Source organism: Trichomonas vaginalis, chromosome VI (assembly GCF_026262505.1).
Source record: "Trichomonas vaginalis G3 chromosome VI, whole genome shotgun sequence".
Lineage (NCBI taxonomy): Eukaryota > Parabasalia > Trichomonadida > Trichomonadidae > Trichomonas > Trichomonas vaginalis.
The window spans coordinates 3,784,031-3,806,640 of NC_067208.1; the positions used below are offsets into that span (position 1 = coordinate 3,784,031).

At 35.4% G+C, this 22,610-nt stretch overlaps 16 protein-coding genes and 1 pseudogene across 17 annotated transcripts, besides 3 other annotated features; 12 read left to right on the forward strand and 5 right to left on the reverse strand.

Moving 5' to 3' along the window:
- Nucleotides 1-340: 340 nt before the first annotated feature.
- TVAGG3_0800450 (phage tail repeat-like family) lies at nucleotides 341-925 on the reverse strand (the record flags this gene model as incomplete). The annotated part of the gene is made up of 1 exon (XM_051247312.1): nucleotides 341-925. One exon carries the CDS (start codon nucleotides 923-925, stop codon nucleotides 341-343), a length of 585 nt encoding a protein of 194 aa, XP_051082787.1.
- Nucleotides 926-944: 19 nt separating this feature from the next.
- TVAGG3_0800460 lies at nucleotides 945-1,099 on the reverse strand (annotated as a pseudogene). Its single transcript has one exon. A coding segment is annotated over exon 1 (155 nt).
- A 301-nt stretch (nucleotides 1,100-1,400) lies between these two features.
- Nucleotides 1,401-3,369: a mobile genetic element.
- TVAGG3_0800480 (uncharacterized protein) lies at nucleotides 1,630-2,496 on the forward strand (the record flags this gene model as incomplete). The annotated part of the gene is made up of 1 exon (XM_051247313.1): nucleotides 1,630-2,496. One exon carries the CDS (start codon nucleotides 1,630-1,632, stop codon nucleotides 2,494-2,496), a length of 867 nt encoding a protein of 288 aa, XP_051082788.1.
- A 287-nt stretch (nucleotides 3,370-3,656) lies between the features above and the next one.
- Nucleotides 3,657-4,116, forward strand: TVAGG3_0800490 (uncharacterized protein; the record flags this gene model as incomplete). The annotated part of the gene is made up of 1 exon (XM_001305931.2): nucleotides 3,657-4,116. A coding segment is annotated over one exon (460 nt), but the record flags the coding sequence as incomplete, so codon positions are not given.
- Nucleotides 4,117-4,507: 391 nt separating this feature from the next.
- Nucleotides 4,508-4,750, reverse strand: TVAGG3_0800500 (serine threonine-protein phosphatase family; the record flags this gene model as incomplete). Its single annotated transcript, XM_001305932.2, has 1 exon — nucleotides 4,508-4,750. The coding sequence occupies one exon, from the start codon at nucleotides 4,748-4,750 to the stop codon at nucleotides 4,508-4,510; it is 243 nt and encodes an 80-aa protein (XP_001305933.2).
- Nucleotides 4,751-4,768: 18 nt separating this feature from the next.
- On the reverse strand, nucleotides 4,769-5,131 carry TVAGG3_0800510 (uncharacterized protein; the record flags this gene model as incomplete). The annotated part of the gene is made up of 1 exon (XM_001305933.2): nucleotides 4,769-5,131. The coding sequence occupies one exon, from the start codon at nucleotides 5,129-5,131 to the stop codon at nucleotides 4,769-4,771; it is 363 nt and encodes a 120-aa protein (XP_001305934.1).
- A 1,844-nt stretch (nucleotides 5,132-6,975) lies between these two features.
- Nucleotides 6,976-7,013: a mobile genetic element.
- A 1,292-nt stretch (nucleotides 7,014-8,305) lies between these two features.
- Nucleotides 8,306-8,668, forward strand: TVAGG3_0800530 (uncharacterized protein; the record flags this gene model as incomplete). Its single annotated transcript, XM_001298609.2, has 1 exon — nucleotides 8,306-8,668. One exon carries the CDS (start codon nucleotides 8,306-8,308, stop codon nucleotides 8,666-8,668), a length of 363 nt encoding a protein of 120 aa, XP_001298610.2.
- An 18-nt stretch (nucleotides 8,669-8,686) lies between these two features.
- TVAGG3_0800540 (serine threonine-protein phosphatase family) lies at nucleotides 8,687-8,929 on the forward strand (the record flags this gene model as incomplete). The annotated part of the gene is made up of 1 exon (XM_001298608.2): nucleotides 8,687-8,929. One exon carries the CDS (start codon nucleotides 8,687-8,689, stop codon nucleotides 8,927-8,929), a length of 243 nt encoding a protein of 80 aa, XP_001298609.2.
- Nucleotides 8,930-10,233: 1,304 nt separating this feature from the next.
- Nucleotides 10,234-22,610: part of a mobile genetic element that runs on past the window's edge.
- TVAGG3_0800560 (uncharacterized protein) lies at nucleotides 12,658-12,813 on the forward strand (the record flags this gene model as incomplete). Its single annotated transcript, XM_051247314.1, has 1 exon — nucleotides 12,658-12,813. The coding sequence occupies one exon, from the start codon at nucleotides 12,658-12,660 to the stop codon at nucleotides 12,811-12,813; it is 156 nt and encodes a 51-aa protein (XP_051082789.1).
- Nucleotides 12,833-13,417, forward strand: TVAGG3_0800570 (phage tail repeat-like family; the record flags this gene model as incomplete). Its single annotated transcript, XM_051247315.1, has 1 exon — nucleotides 12,833-13,417. One exon carries the CDS (start codon nucleotides 12,833-12,835, stop codon nucleotides 13,415-13,417), a length of 585 nt encoding a protein of 194 aa, XP_051082790.1.
- Nucleotides 14,296-15,600, forward strand: TVAGG3_0800580 (DNA/RNA polymerases family; the record flags this gene model as incomplete). The annotated part of the gene is made up of 1 exon (XM_051247316.1): nucleotides 14,296-15,600. The coding sequence occupies one exon, from the start codon at nucleotides 14,296-14,298 to the stop codon at nucleotides 15,598-15,600; it is 1,305 nt and encodes a 434-aa protein (XP_051082791.1).
- Nucleotides 15,931-16,515, forward strand: TVAGG3_0800590 (uncharacterized protein; the record flags this gene model as incomplete). Its single annotated transcript, XM_051247317.1, has 1 exon — nucleotides 15,931-16,515. One exon carries the CDS (start codon nucleotides 15,931-15,933, stop codon nucleotides 16,513-16,515), a length of 585 nt encoding a protein of 194 aa, XP_051082792.1.
- Nucleotides 16,665-17,327, forward strand: TVAGG3_0800600 (uncharacterized protein; the record flags this gene model as incomplete). The annotated part of the gene is made up of 1 exon (XM_051247318.1): nucleotides 16,665-17,327. The coding sequence occupies one exon, from the start codon at nucleotides 16,665-16,667 to the stop codon at nucleotides 17,325-17,327; it is 663 nt and encodes a 220-aa protein (XP_051082793.1).
- Nucleotides 18,032-18,946, forward strand: TVAGG3_0800610 (organellar and viral DNA polymerase type B; the record flags this gene model as incomplete). Its single annotated transcript, XM_051247319.1, has 1 exon — nucleotides 18,032-18,946. The coding sequence occupies one exon, from the start codon at nucleotides 18,032-18,034 to the stop codon at nucleotides 18,944-18,946; it is 915 nt and encodes a 304-aa protein (XP_051082794.1).
- TVAGG3_0800620 (organellar and viral DNA polymerase type B) lies at nucleotides 19,932-20,354 on the forward strand (the record flags this gene model as incomplete). Its single annotated transcript, XM_051247320.1, has 1 exon — nucleotides 19,932-20,354. A coding segment is annotated over one exon (423 nt), but the record flags the coding sequence as incomplete, so codon positions are not given.
- TVAGG3_0800630 (KilA, N-terminal/APSES-type HTH, DNA-binding family) lies at nucleotides 20,443-20,988 on the forward strand (the record flags this gene model as incomplete). Its single annotated transcript, XM_051247321.1, has 1 exon — nucleotides 20,443-20,988. One exon carries the CDS (start codon nucleotides 20,443-20,445, stop codon nucleotides 20,986-20,988), a length of 546 nt encoding a protein of 181 aa, XP_051082796.1.
- TVAGG3_0800640 (protein of unknown function, DUF4106 family) lies at nucleotides 21,727-22,176 on the reverse strand (the record flags this gene model as incomplete). Its single annotated transcript, XM_051247322.1, has 1 exon — nucleotides 21,727-22,176. One exon carries the CDS (start codon nucleotides 22,174-22,176, stop codon nucleotides 21,727-21,729), a length of 450 nt encoding a protein of 149 aa, XP_051082797.1.

A 22,610-nucleotide genomic window follows, 5' to 3' on the forward strand; every position in this document is an offset into this window, starting at 1 on the left:
CCGTCTCAAGGATGCAATTGTTCGTCATGTTTCCAGTAGAACCTGGCAAAGCCGTCGTGTCCTTCAACTTGAGGCTCATTAACATCGAAAGGTATATCCATAAGACGCTCTTCTTCTAACCTCTCTAATCTGTTTGGATAATTTGCGCGTGCTGTTTCCAATTCCATTTCATAGGTCAGACCAGCCAGTTTGTCATAGACTTTTATGGGTCTTCCCTTCCTATATTTAAACTTCTTTGAAACTCTCCAACCATATCTTTCTAACTCTGCTTTTATTCTAGCAGACCTTCTGTCCATTCTATATGGGGGCATTTTTATAAAAATAAAAAAATGTTTTTTCTTTACTTTACATAACCACCGGCTGCCATAAGTCTTTGACGCCAACCCATACCAGCTAATGAAGGTTGACTTGGTTTAGTATTGAAACTAAACTTTGGTTTTGGTTTATCTTCAGTTTTTGGCTCACCTTCTTCTATTGGTTTTTCGTCACTTTTCGGTTCATCTGACTTTACCTCACTTGCTTGAACAGTTGTGTCGTCAACATCTTCATAAATGTCATATGCCATTTGTTTCTGTTTTCCTTTCAACTTTTTGTGTTTGTTGTAAAGTTTAGAATATTTCGACTCTAAGTCAATGAGATGTTCTATAATGAACTGTTGGTCAGTGAAGTAAACTTTTCCATCTGTTGTCTCGAAAGCTCCTTCAGACTTCAATATTTTATTTGTGAGAGTCTGTTTCTTTTTTGAGATACTTGCCGTTCCATTTTTATGAAAAGTGACTTTGTAGTTAGGGTTTGTATTTCCAGACCTCACACTTTCTATTATTGAATTTTTCTCTTCATCTGTAAGTTCTTTGACAGGTTTTGACAATGGTTCTGAACTTTTTGTTTGTGGTGTCAAATCTACCGTTTCAACTTCTTCGGTCATTTCATCTCAGTAAAAAATTTTAGTTTGGTTTGTTTTCAACTGGTTGTTGAGGTTTTTTAAGTCGGTCTAAAACTTCCTGAGGTATAGGAAGAACTTGACAAACACGTGGTGTGTAACTGCTGGAAGCCGACAAATCCATCTTGAGCCCATTTGTCTCAAAGCTGTATTGTTCATTTCATCTCAGTAAAAAATTTTACATTCCCCACGTTTGAGGCGGTTGAGGTTGGTTGTTGTTTACCCACTGTTGTGCATGGTTATATCCTCTGTTAAAGAATCTTTCACCTTGGTCCATGTAGTGCCCTGCTTGGTTATAGTAGTCATTTGCTTTGTTATAGTAGTTTCCTGCTTGTCTTCCTACATTGTCCATCCATCCTTGAACTTTTCCTCTTGTTTCAGGATTTGGAATAAGATTTGCTGCATCTCGTGCTACCTCCCAACCTTTCTGTACAGTTTGTATAATAGGTTGTGCTTTCTCTTTCAGTATACCTAATGTACTCAAAATCTTCCTTCCAATTCCAAATGCACCTCTGGCTATTGTTCCCACTGCGGGCAAAAATCTAGATGCGACTCCTGCTAATGCGCCAAATAAACCCATTTCTTATGGGTTAAAAATGACGAATTCAAACAAGGACCCGTATGTTTCTAAGGCAACAAAGAAAGCACTCATGGTAAAAATCTTTAGTTCAACACCAAATGCTTGGTTTATGGATATCTTGGAAAACATTCCGAGGTATAGAGAAGATGGACCACCATACTGGCTAATATTTGTCGGTCAAAACACAAGATACTGTGAAGCCATACCATTATGGTCCAAAAATATTTTAGATGTGAAAACTGCTTTGACAATATTCGTTGACAAATACCATCCAACAAAACTGACATCTGACTATGAAAGTTCTTTCAAATCAGACGATATTAAAAACTATCTGCGTTCAAAAAATGTAAACCAATATTTCATTGTCGACCAAAACCATTCTGCTCTTGGTGTCATTGACAGTTGTATAAAAATCTTAAGAGACTTAAACCAACCACAAGGTGGTGAAGCAAATGAAATGTCATATGACGACAAGTATAGACACTTCTCCATGGCAAAGATGAGACAAGTTTTAAATATTTACAATAGCCGTAAACAAAAAGGTTTGGGAAACCACTCCCCCGAAGAAATGAAAAACAACCCTGACTTAGAGAAAGACTATATATTTAATAGTTTAGTCAAAAGAGACAAACAAGAAAGAATGCCAGGCTTCAAACTTCAGAAAGGTGACAAAGTAAAAATAGAAATACCTAAACGCGACCCATATGAAAATACTATTGACTATGACAACAATGGGAACTCGACAGGTACTCACATTCGTGTTCGTAAAAATAGAAGAAAGTATACAAGAGAATATTATGAAGTTTTAGGCAAACATGGCAAAATGTACAGACTGCAAGCAGAAGATAAAACTACTATTGTCAGACCTCGTTTCAAACTTGTCAAAGTTCAAGGTGGTATACTTTCAAAGACAGTTCCTAACAAATATAAGACAACTCCTGACGAATATGCTAAAGAAGTTGAAAATGACGACTAAGCATTTCTATACCATGCGTAAACTGTCATGTAAGGTGGCATGTAGTCTTTACTTTGTCCTGTTGTTTGCGTATACCCTGAAACGCGATGTGTATGGTTTCCTTCTCCCTGTGTGTTACCCCAGAAACAATTTATAGCAAACTGAACGTCGTCTTTAACATCATATCCTTTACCTTTTTTCATTGCTGACCAATCCCAAAATCTATGCTTATGCCAACCTGCTTGAGATGTACTTAAATCTATGTAGTGACTGTGTGCAGGTAAGTTTTCACCTGAAATCGTTTTACTTCCACCTGTTTCCTTTGAAGAGTTTGCACAATACAAAAACCTGTCGACTATTTGAGTCCAAGTTCCGAGACCAAGTACTACTTCTGGTCTGGTAGAGTTCATTGACGTGTAAATAGAACCTATAGGATATAGTGTTTGAAGTATTTCAATCTTTAACGTTTGAAGCTCTGTTTTGTCAGCTTTCTTATCTAACATTGCTGGTAGTTCGTATGCTTCAAAGTTTCTGGTATGATCTTCGATATTCCTGCAACTCTTATCTAAAATGTTAAGAGTATCTTTTACGCTTGTACTTGGATTTTCTAATGGTGCACTTGAACCAAGGTCAAAGTTCAATACTATGTCGTCTGCTCTAAAAGTTGTAAAACTTGTATGTGTATGGTTCTTGTCGGCTTTAAGGTCTAAACATCCTGAAACCCACCCTGTATCGGCTTTAGTTTTTAAAATCTTTGTTGTCCGTTCATGGTACCATTCAACCCTTTCTATAATTTCATTGTCTTTTTCATCCACATATTCCTTATCTGCCTTCTTCACTAACGCACTAGCCACATATGCTAACTCATCGTCAACATACTCTTTGTCAGCTTTGTTGTCAATATCTGCCTTCAAAAGAAGTTCATCTATAGGTTTCTCGTTTAAAGTTCTTTTTGTTGGATTTATACAAACAGTATGGTTCTTATTGTCTTGAAACAGAAACTCGTCTGTCAATGGGTTTAATGTCAGTTTTAAGTTTCCTTCTTTCAATGACTCAGATATCTTAGAATAGTTTGAAAAGTTTGTTGTGTTCTTATTTAGAGCTTGCACAATGAGTTGTCGGTTGTGTTGTATTTCTCTCATAGACGCTGTTTCATTTGACATTTTTATTCTAGATAAAAAATGCTTTCAATAGAAAAAGAAAATTCAAGAGTTGCTACAACTAAACCATTAGATGAACTTTTTACGAATGTCGGTCAAAAGTTTGAGACAGAGACCGTAAAGCATGAAGGCTATCGTTTTGACTACCCACTAAGATGGTTAAGAGACCCATCCGTCACAAAAGCTATTGGCTTTCGTAGAATGAAGTTCATTTCAGAAGCCATACATGGTTTCCCATTTACGGTCGGTTTTGAAGTTCGATACTATAACAAAGAAAAACGTACGTATGAGAAATTTGAACAGGGAAAACTTTTACAAGTTAGTTTGCTTGTAAACTTAGAAACAACTCTTCAAGCTTTTCAAGAAAAAATAAACGATATCTATCTCGAATATGCAAAACAGTACAACATTGACGAAGGAGAGTACCATCTCGATATTATATATGACAGGAAAAATGCAACTGTTAAAATCGATAGAATAGAAGACCTTGGAGAAAACGTTTATATTTCTACAAAATATAACAACTTGGCATGGTATAGATTTTTGAGGATGTTAAATCAGCCTGCAGAATATCCAGTACACCCGAACTTTTATGAAGTCGAAAACCCTAATGGAACATATGAAAATGTTTTCGACCAAGATGCTATTATAGTTCATGCTTCATTTTCTGGTGCACAAAACTCTTTTTTATGCTTGGCAAATGACTTTTACGAAAAACCTACAAAGCTATATGAACCACCGAGTGGAAGTATTTCAGACTTTCAAGTATGGTTTTACTACAGATGGAAGAAAGAGAATAGTTCCATTATACATGCGTTTTACTTAGAACTTAGTCTCATATACAACTACTATCGAACGGTAAAAATATAATTTTAATACGGTTGAGGTGTTGGATTTGGTTGCCAACTAGACTGTGGTGCAGGTTCAGGCTGTTGTATAACAGGAGCTTGTTCTTCTGGTTCAGGGTCTTTAGGTATAATACCAACAAACTGACCTACTCTTTTACCAATATTTTTGACTCCGTTCCAAATTCCTCTTCCTACGGTTTTTATTCCATTCCATATACCTCTTCCAACATTTCGAAAGAAGTTTCCAATACTACTGAAGAAACCCATTTTACTATATGTAAAAATCTAATGTCCGCCTAGTCTCTTACGTTTCCTTCTGAGTTCCATTGCATTTTTTAACTGGAGCTCATACATTCTATTTCTCCTCTGGTAGAAAACATACTCTGGGTCAACTCCTGTGTTCGCGTCATCTGCATAGAGTTGTTTATATCCCACTTCAGGGTTTGTATAAAACTCTTTCCATCTCATATTTGCATACCATGGTGGCAAACCTAACGCAGCGTCATTTGACATGGCAGTTTGCATTTGTACATCTGTTGGCACTTGACCATAGTTTGCCATTGCAGTTTGTATTCTAACTTCATTTGGAATATTCTCTGGGTTTGGTTGTCCAGGTTGCTGTGCATTCGCTAAGTTCTGTGCGTCCATTTTAATATTAGATAAAAATATCTCTTACGAGTACATATGCTGAACATTTGCAGACATTGGTTCATCTTCATATTCTCTATATCTTTCTGCCACGTCAAATAAGTAAATGACACAATGGAAAAAACCTAAAACAAGTAGTCCTATTTCAAACCACATTTAGTTACCAATAAAATTTCTTTGTTATGACACTTTTCCGGTTTATAGGACCTCTCTCATATTCTATCTTATCGTATCTAAAATCATAGTCATGTATGTCCTCTAACCATCTCATGACACTTTCCAAACCACTTTTATCGGATGTAAAGTAAAAGCATGGATGGTTATGTAAAACGTCTAAAGTTTCTAAAGAGTCTCTCAAAGTCCAGTCTACTTGGTATTGAAAATCATATGTGTTATAGAACGGTGGGTCTACTATAAAGAAAACATTTTCCTTGTTTTTATATTTTTCATACAACTCTGTCCAACGACATCTCACAAACTCTATACCCTCAGTATATTTTTCTATGTCCTCTTTGAAAACCTTTGTATAGTTAAGATATAAAACGTTTGACATAAGTGTTTCAATGTCATGAACTCTTATAGAACCACTATACAATAGTCTAGAAGATATACTATCCCAGTCAATATACTCTGCTTTTTTCAAAACCTCTCTGACAGTATTTTTCTTATCTAATGGTATACGTTCCATCTTACCTATAGGTATCTTTTCTTTTAACTCTTTCAATATTTTGTTAGTGTCTGGTATATGTTTGAGACGGTTCATATAGTTGTCGAAGTCATTGCATATAATCTTTGAGTCAGGAAATACGGTATGGCACAAATGAGATATATAGAAACTTCCACCGAACAAATCTACAAATGTTAGACCATTCGGTAGTTTCTTAAGTTCTCTCAATAGAATATCTTTACATCTACTCTTATTTCCAAAGAAGGGTAACGGTGGTTTTGTAAAATTCATTTTATATACAATAAAAATGTTTTTTTCCTGAAAAGCTACAGAAAAGTGACAAAACATGAAAACTACTCGGTTAAGGTCTTGTCGGTTTTGTAAAATAACCATCCTATCTCATTCTATAAGGAAGAAAAGGCTTCTCAAAGTATATTTCTTTGAACGCCCGTAACTTTGAGAAGCGACGATAGACCCTTACTTGTCCGGACATAGTTCTACTATTTTGAGTCCTCTACAAACAAGTCAACAGCAACGACTTTCAAAAAATTTACGGGCTAGAAGGCACGAAGTGCCTGGGAAGCCCCCACACCCCAAAAAAACCTCATTTTATATAAACTGCATTTTATACTAAACATCTTCAGGGGCTAGAGGGGCGCAGCCCTGGAAGCCCCAGTACCTTTTTTTTTTTCTACCGTATATTATTTTTTAAGCTATCTTATTTTTTGAAATTTTATTCAAATCTTTGGTCGCAAGAAGAATTGCATGATAAATAAAAACATTTAATCAAAGTCAATTTTATTTTTCATATTCAAATGGACTGAGTGTTAACATTTAACATTTTTTGCTAATTGTCGTCAAAAATTAGGCGTAAAGCAAAAATTGATATTTCATATGGTTTTATGATAGATAAGCATTATATTCCCACTCATTATATTCGTAAATTTTGAGGTTTATCCTTCGCTTTTAAGATCATTGAATTTGATTTTTATATAAAATAGTTATATATTAGAAAATAATATGAGTTTATGTGATATTATTTTTCAGAAGATTTTGTGTTCTTCTTCAAAATTTTATTTTTTTATTAAAAAGAATCTTTACAAAATATACATTTACTTTAATTAATATTTAAAAACGTGATCTATCAAAAGTTCCAAAAATTCAATATTTTAGCTTTTCTGAGGTGTCACTTTTGATGAATTTCTGTTTACAACACATAATAATTGTTTGAAGCTCATATTCCAACAAATTTTTAAATAAAAACATTAAAATGTTGAAAATGTTCATATATTTTAATAGGTTTTTGGCACTTTATTGAGGAATTACTACATACATAGTCGAACTGAACTTGATATTTTGAAATTTAAATTATTTATCAAAATTAAAATTTAACTTGAAATTTATAATTATTTAGTCATATTTTGCATAATTCTAAGTAGATTAAAAAAAAGGATTGGGGCTTCCAGGCACTTCGTGCCCTCTAGCCCCGAAGATGTTTTGTCACTTTTCTGTCACTTTTCAGGAAAAAAACATTTTTATTGTATATAAAATGAATTTTACAAAACCACCGTTACCCTTCTTTGGAAATAAGAGTAGATGTAAAGATATTCTATTGAGAGAACTTAAGAAACTACCGAATGGTCTAACATTTGTAGATTTGTTCGGTGGAAGTTTCTATATATCTCATTTGTGCCATACCGTATTTCCTGACTCAAAGATTATATGCAATGACTTCGACAACTATATGAACCGTCTCAAACATATACCAGACACTAACAAAATATTGAAAGAGTTAAAAGAAAAGATACCTATAGGTAAGATGGAACGTATACCATTAGATAAGAAAAATACTGTCAGAGAGGTTTTGAAAAAAGCAGAGTATATTGACTGGGATAGTATATCTTCTAGACTATTGTATAGTGGTTCTATAAGAGTTCATGACATTGAAACACTTATGTCAAACGTTTTATATCTTAACTATACAAAGGTTTTCAAAGAGGACATAGAAAAATATACTGAGGGTATAGAGTTTGTGAGATGTCGTTGGACAGAGTTGTATGAAAAATATAAAAACAAGGAAAATGTTTTCTTTATAGTAGACCCGCCGTTCTATAACACATATGATTTTCAATACCAAGTAGACTGGACTTTGAGAGACTCTTTAGAAACTTTAGACGTTTTACATAACCATCCATGCTTTTACTTTACATCCGATAAAAGTGGTTTGGAAAGTGTCATGAGATGGTTAGAGGACATACATGACTATGAGTTTAGATATGACAAGATAGAATATGAGAGAGGTCCTATAAACCGGAAAAGTGTCATAACAAAGAAATTTTATTGGTAAGTAAATGTGGTTTGAAATAGGACTACTTGTTTTAGGTTTTTTCCATTGTGTCATTTACTTATTTGACGTGGCAGAAAGATATAGAGAATATGAAGATGAACCAATGTCTGCAAATGTTCAGCATATGTACTCGTAAGAGATATTTTTATCTAATATTAAAATGGACGCACAGAACTTAGCGAATGCACAGCAACCTGGACAACCAAACCCAGAGAATATTCCAAATGAAGTTAGAATACAAACTGCAATGGCAAACTATGGTCAAGTGCCAACAGATGTACAAATGCAAACTGCCATGTCAAATGACGCTGCGTTAGGTTTGCCACCATGGTATGCAAATATGAGATGGAAAGAGTTTTATACAAACCCTGAAGTGGGATATAAACAACTCTATGCAGATGACGCGAACACAGGAGTTGACCCGGAATATGTTTTCTACCAGAGGAGAAATAGAATGTATGAGCTCCAGTTAAAAAATGCAATGGAACTCAGAAGGAAACGTAAGAGACTAGGCGGACATTAGATTTTTACATATAGTAAAATGGGTTTCTTCAGTAGTATTGGAAACTTCTTTCGAAATGTTGGAAGAGGTATATGGAATGGAATAAAAACCGTAGGAAGAGGAATTTGGAACGGAGTCAAAAATATTGGTAAAAGAGTAGGTCAGTTTGTTGGTATTATACCTAAAGACCCTGAACCAGAAGAACAAGCTCCTGTTATACAACAGCCTGAACCTGCACCACAGTCTAGTTGGCAACCAAATCCAACACCTCAACCGTATTAAAATTATATTTTTACCGTTCGATAGTAGTTGTATATGAGACTAAGTTCTAAGTAAAACGCATGGTATAATGGAACTATTCTCTTTCTTCCATCTGTAGTAAACCATACTTGAAAGTCTGAAATACTTCCACTCGGTGGTTCATATAGCTTTGTAGGTTTTTCGTAAAAGTCATTTGCCAAGCATAAAAAGAGTTTTGTGCACCAGAAAATGAAGCATGAACTATAATAGCATCTTGGTCGAAAACATTTTCATATGTTCCATTAGGGTTTTCGACTTCATAAAAGTTCGGGTGTACTGGATATTCTGCAGGCTGATTTAACATCCTCAAAAATCTATACCATGCCAAGTTGTTATATTTTGTAGAAATATAAACGTCTTCTCCAAGGTCTTCTATTCTATCGATTTTAACAGTTGCATTTTTCCTGTCATATATAATATCGAGATGGTACTCTCCTTCGTCAATGTTGTACTGTTTTGCATATTCGAGATAGATATCGTTTATTTTTTCTTGAAAAAGCTTGAAGAGTTGTTTCTAAGTTTACAAGCAAACTAACTTGTAAAAAGTTTTCCCTGTTCAAATTTCTCATACGTACGTTTTTCTTTGTTATAGTATCGAACTTCAAAACCGACCGTAAATGGGAAACCATGTATGGCTTCTGAAATGAACTTCATTCTACGAAAGCCAATAGCTTTTGTGACGGATGGGTCTCTTAACCATCTTAGTGGGTAGTCAAAACGATAGCCTTCATGCTTTACGGTCTCTGTCTCAAACTTTTGACCGACATTCGTAAAAAGTTCATCTAATGGTTTAGTTGTAGCAACTCTTGAATTTTCTTTTTCTATTGAAAGCATTTTTTATCTAATAAAAAATGTCAAATGAAACAGCGTCTATGAGAGAAATACAACACAACCGACAACTCATTGTGCAAGCTCTAAATAAGAACACAACAAACTTTTCAAACTATTCTAAGATATCTGAGTCATTGAAAGAAGGAAACTTAAAACTGACATTAAACCCAATGACAGACGAGTTTCTATTTCAAGACAACAAGAACCATACTGTCTGTGTAAATCCAACAAAAGGAACTTTAAACGAGAAACCTATAAAAGAACTTCTTTTGAAAGCAGATGTTGACAACAAAGCTGACAAAGAGTATGTCATTGAAAAAGTTCAAGAAGAACATGACAGAGCAGATGCAACATATGCAACAAAAGAACATACTCATCCTGAACTAGCGGACAAAACATATGTTGACAATAAAATGTCAAGTGAAGTGACAAGAGCTGAAAACGAATATTCTAAAAAGACTCATACACATACCATTGCAAATATTACAAACTTACAAGAAACCTTAAACAGGAAAAGTGACGTTGGACATACACATTCTATATCTGAAATAACAGACTTAAACGTTAGCCTTGAAAAGAAAGCAGATAAAACATATGTCAACAGTGAGTTAGAGGAGAAGGTAGATAGGGGTTGTATGGCTAGTGCGTTAGTGAAGAAGGCAGATAAGGAATATGTGGATGAAAAAGACAATGAAATTATAGAAAGGGTTGAATGGTACCATGAACGGACAACAAAGATTTTAAAAACTAAAGCCGATACAGGGTGGGTTTCAGGATGTTTAGACCTTAAAGCGGATAAAACATATGTTAACGATGAGTTAGAGAAGAAAGCGGATAAAACATATGTTAACGATGAGTTAGAGAAGAAAGCAAATAAGACTCATACACATACAAGTTTTACAACTTTTACAGCAGATGATATTACACTAAACACAACCTTGCCAAGTAAAGCTCCAACAATACCACCGGCAACAAGTCTTGTAGATACTTTGATATCTAATGACAATAGTATTATACATCTAAGACAGGAACTCAATGTGCTTAAACAAATTTTGCCGAATCTTATTTACCCGGTTGGTTCTATTTACACGTCAATGAACTCTACCAGACCAGAAGTAGTACTTGGTTTTGGAACTTGGACTCAAATAGTCGACAGGTTTTTGTATTGTGCAAACTCTTCAAAGGAAACAGGTGGAAGTAAAACGATTTCAGGTGCAAATTTACCTGCACACAGTCACTACATAGATTTAAGTACAACTAACGCAGGTTGGCATAGTCATAGATATTGGGATTGGTCAGCAATGACAAAAGGTAAAGGATATGATGTTAAAGACAACGTTAAGTTTGCTATAAATTGTTTCTGGGGTAACACACAGGGAGAAGGAAACCATATACATCGCGTTTCAGGGTATACGCAAACAACGGGACAAAGTAAAGACTACATGCCACCTTACATGACAGTTTACGCATGGTATAGAAATGCTTAGTCGTCATTTTCAACTTCTTTAGCATATTCGTCAGGAGTTGTCTTATATTTGTTAGGAACTGTCTTTGAAAGTATACCACCTTGAACTTTGACAAGTTTGAAACGAGGTCTGACAATAGTAGTTTTATCTTCTGCTTGCAGTCTGTACATTTTGCCATGTTTGCCTAAAACTTCATAATATTCTCTTGTATACTTTCTTCTATTTTTACGAACACGAACGTGAGTACCTGTCGAGTTCCCATTGTTGTCATAGTCAATAGTATTTTCATATGGGTCGCGTTTAGGTATTTCTATTTTTACTTTGTCACCTTTCTGAAGTTTGAAGCCTGGCATTCTTTCTTGTTTGTCTCTTTTGACTAAACTATTAAATATATAGTCTTTCTCTAAGTCAGGGTTGTTTTTCATTTCTTCGGGGGAGTGGTTTCCCAAACCTTTTTGTTTACGGTTATTGTAAATATTTAAAACTTGTCTCATCTTTGCCATGGAGAAGTGTCTATACTTGTCGTCATATGACATTTCATTTGCTTCACCACCTTGTGGTTGGTTTAAGTCTCTTAAGATTTTTATACAACTGTCAATGACACCAAGAGCAGAATGGTTTTGGTCGACAATGAAATATTGGTTTACATTTTTTGAACGCAGATAGTTTTTAATATCGTCTGATTTGAAAGAACTTTCATAGTCAGATGTCAGTTTTGTTGGATGGTATTTGTCAACGAATATTGTCAAAGCAGTTTTCACATCTAAAATATTTTTGGACTGTAATGGTATGGCTTCACAGTATCTTGTGTTTTGACCGACAAATATTAGCCAATATGGTGGTCCATCTTCTCTATATCTCGGAATGTTTCCAAGATATCCATTTAAACCAAGCATTTGGTGTTGAACTAAAGATTTTTACCATGAGTGCTTTCTTTGTTGCCTTAGAAACATAGGGGTCCTTGTTTGAATTCGTCATTTTTAACCCATAAGAAATGGGTTTATTTGGCGCATTAGCAGGAGTCGCATCTAGATTTTTGCCCGCAGTGGGAACAATAGCCAGAGGTGCATTTGGAATTGGAAGGAAGATTTTGAGTACATTAGGTATACTAAAGAGAAAGCACAACCTATTATACAAACTGTACAGAAAGGTTGGGATGTAGCACGAGATGCACAAATCTTATTCCAAATCCTGAAACAAGAGGAAAAGTTCAAGGATGGATGGACAATGTAGGAAGACAAGCAGGAAACTACTATAACAAAGCAAATGACTACTATAACCAAGCAGGGCACTATATGGACCAAGGTGAAAGATTCTTTAACAGAGGATATAACCATGCACAACAGTGGGTAAACAACAACCAACCTCAACCGCCTCAAACGTGGGGAATGTAAAATTTTTTACTGAGATGAAATGAACAATACAGCTTTGAGACAAATGGGTTCAAGATGGATTTGTCGGCTTCCAGCAGTTACACCACCACGTGTTTGTCAAGTTCTTCCTATACCTCAGGAAGTTTTAGACCGACTTAAAAAACCTCAACAACCAGTTGAAAACAAACCAAACTAAAATTTTTTACTGAGATGAAATGACCGAAGAAGTTGAAACGGTAGATTTGACACCACAAACAAAAAGTTCAGAACCATTGTCAAAACCTGTCAAAGAACTTACAGATGAAGAGAAAAATTCAATAATAGAAAGTGTGAGGTCTGGAAATACAAACTCTAACTACAAAGTCACTTTTCATAAAAATGGAACGGCTAGTATCTCAAAAAAGAAACAGACTCTCACAAATAAAATATTGAAGTCTGAAGGAGCTTTCGAGACAACAGATGGAAAAGTTTACTTCACTGACCAACAGTTCATTATAGAACATCTCATTGACTTAGAGTCGAAATATTCTAAACTTTACAACAAACACAAAAAGTTGAAAGGAAAACAGAAACAAATGGCATATGACATTTATGAAGATGTTGACGACACAACTGTTCAAGCAAGTGAGGTAAAGTCAGATGAACCGAAAAGTGACGAAAAACCAATAGAAGAAGGTGAGCCAAAAACTGAAGATAAACCAAAACCAAAGTTTAGTTTCAATACTAAACCAAGTCAACCTTCATTAGCTGGTATGGGTTGGCGTCAAAGACTTATGGCAGCCGGTGGTTATGTAAAGTAAAGAAAAAACATTTTTTTATTTTTATAAAAATGCCCCCATATAGAATGGACAGAAAATCTGCTAGAATAAAAGCAGAGTTAGAAAGATATGGTTGGAGAGTTTCAAAGAAGTTTAAATATAGGAAGGGAAGACCCATAAAAGTCTATGACAAACTGGCTGGTCTTCGCTACGAAATGGACTTAGAAACAGCACGTGCAAATTATCCAAACAGACTAGAGAGGTTAGAAGAAGAGCGTCTTATGAACATGCCTTTCGATGTTAATGAACCTCAAGTTGAAGGACACGACGGCTTTGCCAGGTTCTACTGGAAACATGACGAACAATTGCATCCCTTGAGACGGAAAAAAGGGAAGGGTGAAGACACACATGCTCCCATGGAAAGAACAAGATATGCATATGAGAAGTATCGTGAAGTTAGAAGTAAAATTACTTCTGGCCGAACCTTTACAGTAAACTTTGACGAAGGAAAGAACAAAGAAGGCTTCATGGGAGTACTTGCTGCAATTCAAGACGGAAATAAGAAAGGATACAATCTCAGACTAACCGTAAAAGATTTGGATGGTCATATTTACTATGCACATGGCAATGTCACAACAGCCGCACAACTTCTTGACGCTTTCAAGACTACAAAGAGAGAACAAATGTTTGACTCCGACTCAGATATTTTGAATGCAATTGAAGGAATTGCAAGCGTGAAGTTCGAATGGTATCAACCTAACCCTCAAGCAGTCAGACAACATGCTGGATACTTCCCGTTCAGAAATAAGTCTGACATTGACTTAACAAGGTATGGAATTTACAATTCAATTGAAACAATTGTCAATGAACCTTGTATTCTTACATGTCTCAGGAACTCTGGTCTTGTTACAGATGAGAAGATGAAGTATCTTGAGTCATGTGTGAAAACAAGGTACATTCTTAGAGGTCAATTGGCAAAAGTTGCACCGTTGGCAAATGTGAATATCCGAGTCAACATACCTACAGCTAAAGGTTTTTCACATGACGACTATGTTGTTGACTTCAAATTGCCATGGTTGAAGATTGTACTTGTCCACAACCACTTCATGTTGAACGAAAGTCTTACAAACCCATTGTTCGGAAAAGGCAAGTGCAACATTGTCAGAGCTGTTAACATTCTTTTCGAGAAAGGCTTGTTGGAACCAATTCCAGATGACAAGCTGACAGAAACTTTTGTACCAAAAGACGAAACAAACTTTTCATTGTTAGCAAGACCAAAAGTTGTTCCAGACAAAGTTATAGCACAAAAGAAGTACACAGTTCCAAAAGGAGTTGGATTGTTCGGATACCAACCTGAACCAGAAGAACTTCCAATGAGGTTGCAAGAACTTCAAGATGCTATAAACAAACTTCCATTGAGACATCCAATCGACGTCAAATTGTATTGGAGAGCATCAGAGTTAGGTCAGAAGGTTTTATATGAAACAGGTTGCTTTGACGATGTTTATGAGATAACAGGAGGAGTTTCTCAAAAGATAAGAGACTCACTTGAATTTCCACGAACTGGACCCATTGGTTGCGACAAGTTCGACTCATATGAAAAGATATACTATGTCGACCTTAACGCTGCGTACATGAGGTTTGTCCAATATATCCCGACTGGAATTCCAAACGAAGATGGTGAGTTCCCGGGAAAGAACTATACAGTTGGAAAAGTCATACAACAAATGTATGATATTAGGAAAGCTTCAAACCCCAAACTTGCAATGACACTCAAATTGCTTATGAATTCGACATGGGGATATTCCATTAAGAAACCTCAAAAGATGAAGAGTAAACACTATGAGAAGGTCGACAACTTTGTTGAAAGGTTTTCTCCTTTTGTTTTGAAATACGAGTTCACCGAAGGTCAAAATGGCTTAGTAACCACAGTAAAACCTATTGTCGAGCATTGGTCATACCCTCAGTTCGCAAAGGCAGTCCTTGACAACTACAACAAATTCTTCTCGGAAGTTAAATCCAAAGTGAAGGTATACTATGAGAACATCGACGCACTCATGACGAACGAAGAAGGATACAACAAACTCATTGAAATGGGTATGGTCGGTGAAAAGATGGGCTTTTTTAAGCTAGACAAGGTATTTTCCGAAGTTCATGTAATATCGAAAAGGAAATACTGGGGAATACTTGAAGACGGCACAGAAGTAAAACATTGCATGAAATAAAACATTGTATGAAGTAAAAACGTTTTTAAAACAGTATATTTTTACATATATAAAATGCTTCAGGTTGAAAAACAAAGAACAAAAGTAGCAGATACAAAACCGTTAGACTATATCTTTACAAACGCTGGTAGGACTATATCAGATGAAGAAATTTCATCCCGATCTTACAGGTTTGACTATCCAATTCGTTGGCTTCAAAGTCCTTCAGATGCAAAGGCAATAGGATTTAGAAGAGTTTTGTTTTCAAATAGAACTAATGCATTCATGTTCGCAGTATATTTTCACGGTCAGTATAAAGGTTCTGACGGTCTAATAGAAAAATTTGACGAAATGAAAATCTTTACAATTCGTTCAGACGAAAGTCTTGAAAAAACTCTAAATGACTTTCAAACTCAAATAAACAAATACTACTGGGAATTTCAAGAAAAATACCACTCTTTACTAAATGGAACATACTATCTAAAACTAGAATACGACAAGATGAACTCCACCGTTTCATTTCAAAAGATTGAAATTAACCCTCCAAGAGATACAGAGTTTTTATATTGGGGAGTAGACAGACGTTCTTGGGCACAATTTCTTCGGTTACTAAACCAGAACGAACCATTACCACCAGATGGTCCATTTAAATTTATACTTCCACCAGCAGATTTGACAGTTTATAGAAACGTGTTTGACCCTCAAAATGTCATGTGTCATGCAAGTTTCAGTTCAAGCAACAACAGTTTTCTTTGTATTGGTAAGGACTTTTATGACTTTGCTTCTAAATTCTACGAACCACCTAGTAACAGTTTCTCTGACTTTCAAGTTTGGTTCACAACAAATGGCGTGCAGCATATAATACCATTGTACTATGACTTTTATCTCGAATTGTCTTTCATATACAACTACGGAAAAGTGCTGAAAAAGTATTGAAAAATATATTTTAGGTGAAGTGGTGAGATCTCACCTGTTTTCTCACCTCTTTTCTCACCCTCTTGAATTTTGTATAAAAAGCAACCGCCGGAAAACAGCGGGTTGGTTTTTTTAAAAAAATATTTTTTATTTTTATTGTAAGAACTGAAATGACAGTCGAAGCAAAAACGTTCACGAACAAATCTAATGGCGAAACATTCACAAAAGGCACTTACAACGGTATTGAAGTCTTACGTAGAGACAAGGATGGTTATATAAATGCAACAAATATGTGTCAGCAGTTTAGGAAAGACTTTAGAAGGTTGTTGGAAAATAAGTCCTGGGAAGAGTATTTTAAGGCATTTTGTGAAGAATATACCAACCCGCGGAATTCCGCGGGTTGCTTTTTATACACAGTTCATGCAGGAATTCCCGATGAAATCAAACAGGTTAGAGGAACGTATGTAGACCCAAGACTCGTAAACTATATAGCAATGTGGGCTTCTCCAAAATATTGTATAGCAGTTGGAAAAATTCTGGACTCCATAGACAAGAAAGTTCATGAGAAATTAGATGAAGAAGAACTTGAAGATACAGCAGAGAATGCTAAACCTTTGTTCGAACAAGAAGTTAGAAAAATGCGCGAAAAACAAATAGAACATGAACGTGAGATATGTTCTGGTTATAGAGATTCTCCATACGAACTAGACCAATGGGAACAAGAAGATTTAAAGAGAGAATTTAGAGAATATGAACTCGCTAAAGTTTCATTAGAAGCTGCAGAAGAGAGGTTAAAAGTTTGGGGTCGTTTTGTACAAAAATATTGTGAGTAAATGAACCATTTCTTTTTATTGAATTCGGCAAAAATATATTTTAGGTGGAACCAGGTCCCTCGGTCCCTCGGTCCCTCGGTCATTTTAACTTCTCTGAAAAAGTGTGACAACATGACATTTTGACAACAACACAGGAGATAGATTTCTTCGTCAATGTTTTGTTGAGACTTCTTCGTATATGTTTTGTATAAAAAGCACCCGCCGGAATTCCGCGGGTTGGTATATTCTTCACAAAATGCTTGTTTTGTCAAGACTTTCATCGTCAATGTTTTGTATAAAAAGCAACCGCCGGAATTCCGCGGGTTGGTATATTCTTCACAAAATGCTTGTTTTGTCAAGACTTTCATCGTCAATGTTTTGTATAAAAAGCAACCGCCGGAATTCCGGCGGGTGGTATATTCTTCACGAAATGCTTGTTTGTCAACACTTTCATCGTATATGTTTTGTATAAAAAGCAACCCGCGGAATTCCGCGGGTTGGTATATTCTTCACGAAATGCTTGTTTTGAGGTCGAGCCACTTTTGGCTCCACCTGTTTTTTCAACCAAAGCTCATTTTTTTCGGCAAAAATATATTTTAGGTGAAGTGGTGAGATCTCACCTCTTTTTTCACCTCTTTTCTCACCCGTTGAATTTTCATGAATTTTCCCGAAATAAAAAAAGTTAGTTTTTTAAAAAAAATATTTTTTATTTTTATTGTAAGAACATGTTAGCAACAACAGCACCAAACTCGTTAGTCATGAACCCAACATCTATGTTAGTAGAGATGAAAAGCTTCATTCCTTCTTCATATACTTTCGAAACAGAAATCCAGAAGATAAAGCAAGAACTTCTCCAAGGAGATTTAGACTGTAGTGCAAAAGATGAAGAAAATGAAGAATATCTTTATGACATGCAGGATATTATTGACCATTTACCTAAACTTCCTGAAATACAACAACAAAAGCTTACTATTCCAGAATTCGATGAAATAGAAGTCAAAGCAACTGACTCAGTAGAAATAAAGAAGTTCATACGTAAGGTAAACTATGAGTTTCTTGGATTTCATTGCAACCACAAAGTCATGGACAAAGACTGCGATATGGTATATAAAAATGTTTCTGACATATACAAATCTGAAGAATTTAAGACCTACGACAACTTTGTTTCGTTAGTTGCAAAATGTGTATGGCAGATAAGAGATAAAGATAAAAGAGGTAAAGTATGGAACGAACAGATAAAACCCGCAACTTTTGAGTTAAAGAAAACCATTGACGCCTTAGTTGTACTTGCAGGTTTTATTTCAATGTACAATGCTAAAATGAACCCACAATGTTCAAAATGTAAAGCAGCAATGAGGAAATATAACTACTCCGTCAAAGAGATAGAAAGAATGCGAAACGACTATGCTGATTTAAAGGAAGAAGCAGAGAAACCAGCAGAAGATAAAATGGACATGTTGACATTTCTGAACAAAAACTATCCAACAGCTGACGATTTCCTTCTTTCAGATGTCAAGAAGAAATATAAAGAAACCTTCGGCATTGTTAAAACATTCGATGTACTGACAGAAGAAATAGAAGCTACAAAACTGTTTAGGATTTCAAATATACATCGTACAATTCATGTAAGACGCTTGTGAAAAAGAGGTGAGAAAACAGGTGAGAAAAGAGGTGAGATCTCACCTCTTCACCTAAAATATATTTTTGCTGAGTAAAATGACATATGGAACACGTACTTTTTCAGTAAGGACATATGGGGTGAGAAAAGAGGTGAGAAAAGAGGTGAGATCTCACCTCTTCACCTAAAATATATTTTTGTCTGATTTACGCTCATTGACGAAGAAGTCTCAACAAAACATTGACGAAGAAGTATATTTCCTGTGTTGTTGTCAAAATGTCATGTTGTCACCATTTTCAAAAAGATGTTAGTTGACCGAGGGACCGAGGGACCGAGGGACCTGGTTAGATCTAAAATATATTTTTGCTGAAAAAAATGACCAAATTTCATGAATTTCCTCATATGTTTGCGACCCGCGGAAAACCGAGGAACGAGATTCCGTACGAAAATCGTGAAAAAACTCTATGAAAATCGTGGAAAAATGCTACCCTCGAAAAACCGAGGATAGAGATTCCGTACGAAAATCGTAAAAATTTGCGACCCCGGTTTTTTTCGGGGTCGCCTAAAACACATGAAAATCGTGAAAAATTGCGAGTACGTTAAAAACCGTAGTCGCCTAAAACTCATGAAAATCGTAAAAAAAACTCTATGAAAATCGTGAAAAAATGCTACCCCGACTTTTTTCGGTCTTGCCTAAAACTCATGAAAATCGTGAAAAAAACTCTATGAAATCATATCTTTTATACAAGATAGAAAAAATAAAAACAACGTTAGTTTTTTAAAAAAAATATTTTTTATTTTGTATGTAAAGACAGGAAATGACAAGCACTGAGTTTGAAACAGTTAAAAAGATAGACAATGAGACCAAGGTGGTTAGAATAGGTGATTTAAACGTAAGATACTCAAAGAAATACAAAAAATATTCTTTGTCAGACATTTTAACACTATCTGGAAAGAGAGCAAAGGACTGGGTTAGAAATGCTTCAACTCAGAAAATTTTGACAAGAAATCCTGAGCTTTTGATATCGGTAAGATTCTGTGGAACTACAGCATATCTTATAGACAAAAGTCTTATACCAGTAGTTTTGTTATGGTTAGACCCAGTTGTTGGATATAATTTCATAACATATGGTTCATTCGATACGGAACGTTGCAGTGAAGGCTTACTTTACATCGTTCAGAAACCGAAGGACTTCAATACAAAGAGATATAAGATAGGAAGAACATATAATATAACTAAAAGATATGACAGTACAGTCAATAGAGTTAAGGTTGTGTTTGTAAATGATATGAGAGCTGCTGAAACAGAACTGCTTGAAAAGTTTGAGAAAATGTATGGTGCTCCCACGAAAGGTAAAGAAACGTTTGAAGTAGATGAGATCGACAAAGCTATAAAATTATTTGACGAAGTTGCTGAAAAATACATGTAAAGCGTTTATTTTTGGTCTTTTATACAAGATAGAAAATAACGCTAGTTTTTATAAAATATTTTTTTTTATTTTGTATGTAAGAACAGAAATGTCAACAACAGAGAACACAACAACTGCTATCGTTCATGAAGCCATAAGTGAAGAATACGAGTGGGTTCAGTATAACAAACAGTTACGTCTCATTCGTTCGGTCAAAGATGACATGTACCAAATGCAAAGTATTTTGACAGCATGTTTTGCTCCAGATACTAAACACGCAGACGACTGGTTCAAAAACCAAAGCACACAAGAACTTTTGAGTGAAATTTCTCTAGACCGACTTTTCTCGGGGTCGCCAAAACTCTATGAAAATCGTAAAAATTTGCCAAATGGTTTGAGAGGTTGGTATGTACATAGACTTCTTGTAAATGCTGTTGCAATGTGGGCTTCGCCTCGTTATGCTTGGTATATTTGCAGACTTCTTGACGAAATTCATAGACAAGAACGTGAAGAGCTAGAGAACAAGCTTCAAGCAAAAGATGAAGTCATTGAAGCAAAAGACAAAAACATACAGAAAAGAATACCACGTTCGGTACCAAAAGGAAAGGAAAAGAACTATAAGTATATGATTTACACTGAAGAGATGGAAAATTAAGAAGACAGAGATATGGTTATGTTGCATTTAGTCAGAAGAAACAACAAAAGCTTTTACGACCTTGCTAAGATTTACAAATCTGACAGAAATTGGTTCTATCGCGAAAACTTACCGATTTCAATGACACCGAATGAAGATGTTAAACAGATAGTTCAAGATACGTTACCTCAAACACACTATGATATGAAAGGTTGTACAATACTTACATTCAAAGAAGATTTGCCGCTACTGAAAGAAAAGATAACAGAGTATTTTGACAACTTCAAACAAGCAGAGTAAATGAACCATTTATTTTTCAAGCTTGACACCAAAGATGGCTCAGGTAGCTCTAGATGGTAAATTGTCTTGTCAAATCCTTCTGGCATTCCGAGTCCTTCCTTCTGGCATTCCGAGTCCTTCTGGCATTCCGAGTCCTTCCTTCTGGCATTCCGAGTCCTTCCTTCCGACAGGAAAAGTTTTTCTTTCCGACAGGAAAAGTTTTTCTTTCCGACAGGAAAAATTTTTTCTGTTGTCCGTCCGTAAACCATTCAAATTTTCGAAAATTGAGAACTTTTTGGCCGACCTTCAGAAAAAGTTTTTCCTTCCGACAGGAAAAGTTTTTCTTTCCGACAGGAAAAGTCCTTCCTTCCGACAGGACACAAACGGATGGCTGACGTTCCTCTTCCTGAATGTCTTCCAAAGCCAGAAGAACCGACAGCCCCAGCACCACAACAGACTAAGACTCAAACACTTACATTTTTACGCTTGACTTTTTACAATTTGAACTTTGTTTGCGTAGATATGAATTCTGAAAGAAGTATGAGGGTCTTGTATGACTTTGTACTTCTCCCATAGTTCATGTCTGTCAAACTTACCTGCCATGGACTCTTTCATAAGTTCCATGAAATCGTCTTCGGACAATCCGGGGAAAAGTATGATATCAGTAAGTATTCTCTTTACATCCTTACTTAAACTCTTTGCTGTCTGTACACAAATGACAACTGAGATGTTAAAGTGTCTGAGCTTCTTAAGAATTCGACACATGTCTTGTTCTCTGTTCTTTAACAAAGGATGAGAAGCAAAGTCATCTAAGATAAGAAGACATCTGTGAGGGTAAGTCTTCCAATCGTAAGATTGCAATTTCTTCGAAATGTATTCTATCTCTTTCTGTTTGTTTCTGAAGTGTTTCTTCTCTAATATTCTCTGCATTTCCTCATTTGGGTCTTTAAACTTAGAATTGACATACTCATTTATAGCATTGTACTTCAAAACTCTTCTTTGGTACTTCTTTATCCAATCTAACAACTCAGAGTCTTTTATACATACTAACTTAGACTTTTTATAATATCTTTGAACGAATTGACGGTTTGGTCAAATTGACCAGAAGTACTACAAATGACTACTAACTCATAGAATGGGTTCTTCTCATCTAGTTCTTGTTGTTGTGCAGCCATTTTAAGATAAGTGAAAGTCTTACCCGACCCAGGTGGTGCGATTAGACCTGTTATACCATTCTGAGCAAATAAGAACTTGTCATGTATGGGTTTTATCTGAGCATTTTCCAACTTCCTCTTGTTCTTATTTAAAACATTCTCAAATTTTTTGTCAATGTCAGCAAACTTTTTTTCTAACATATTTTTAGA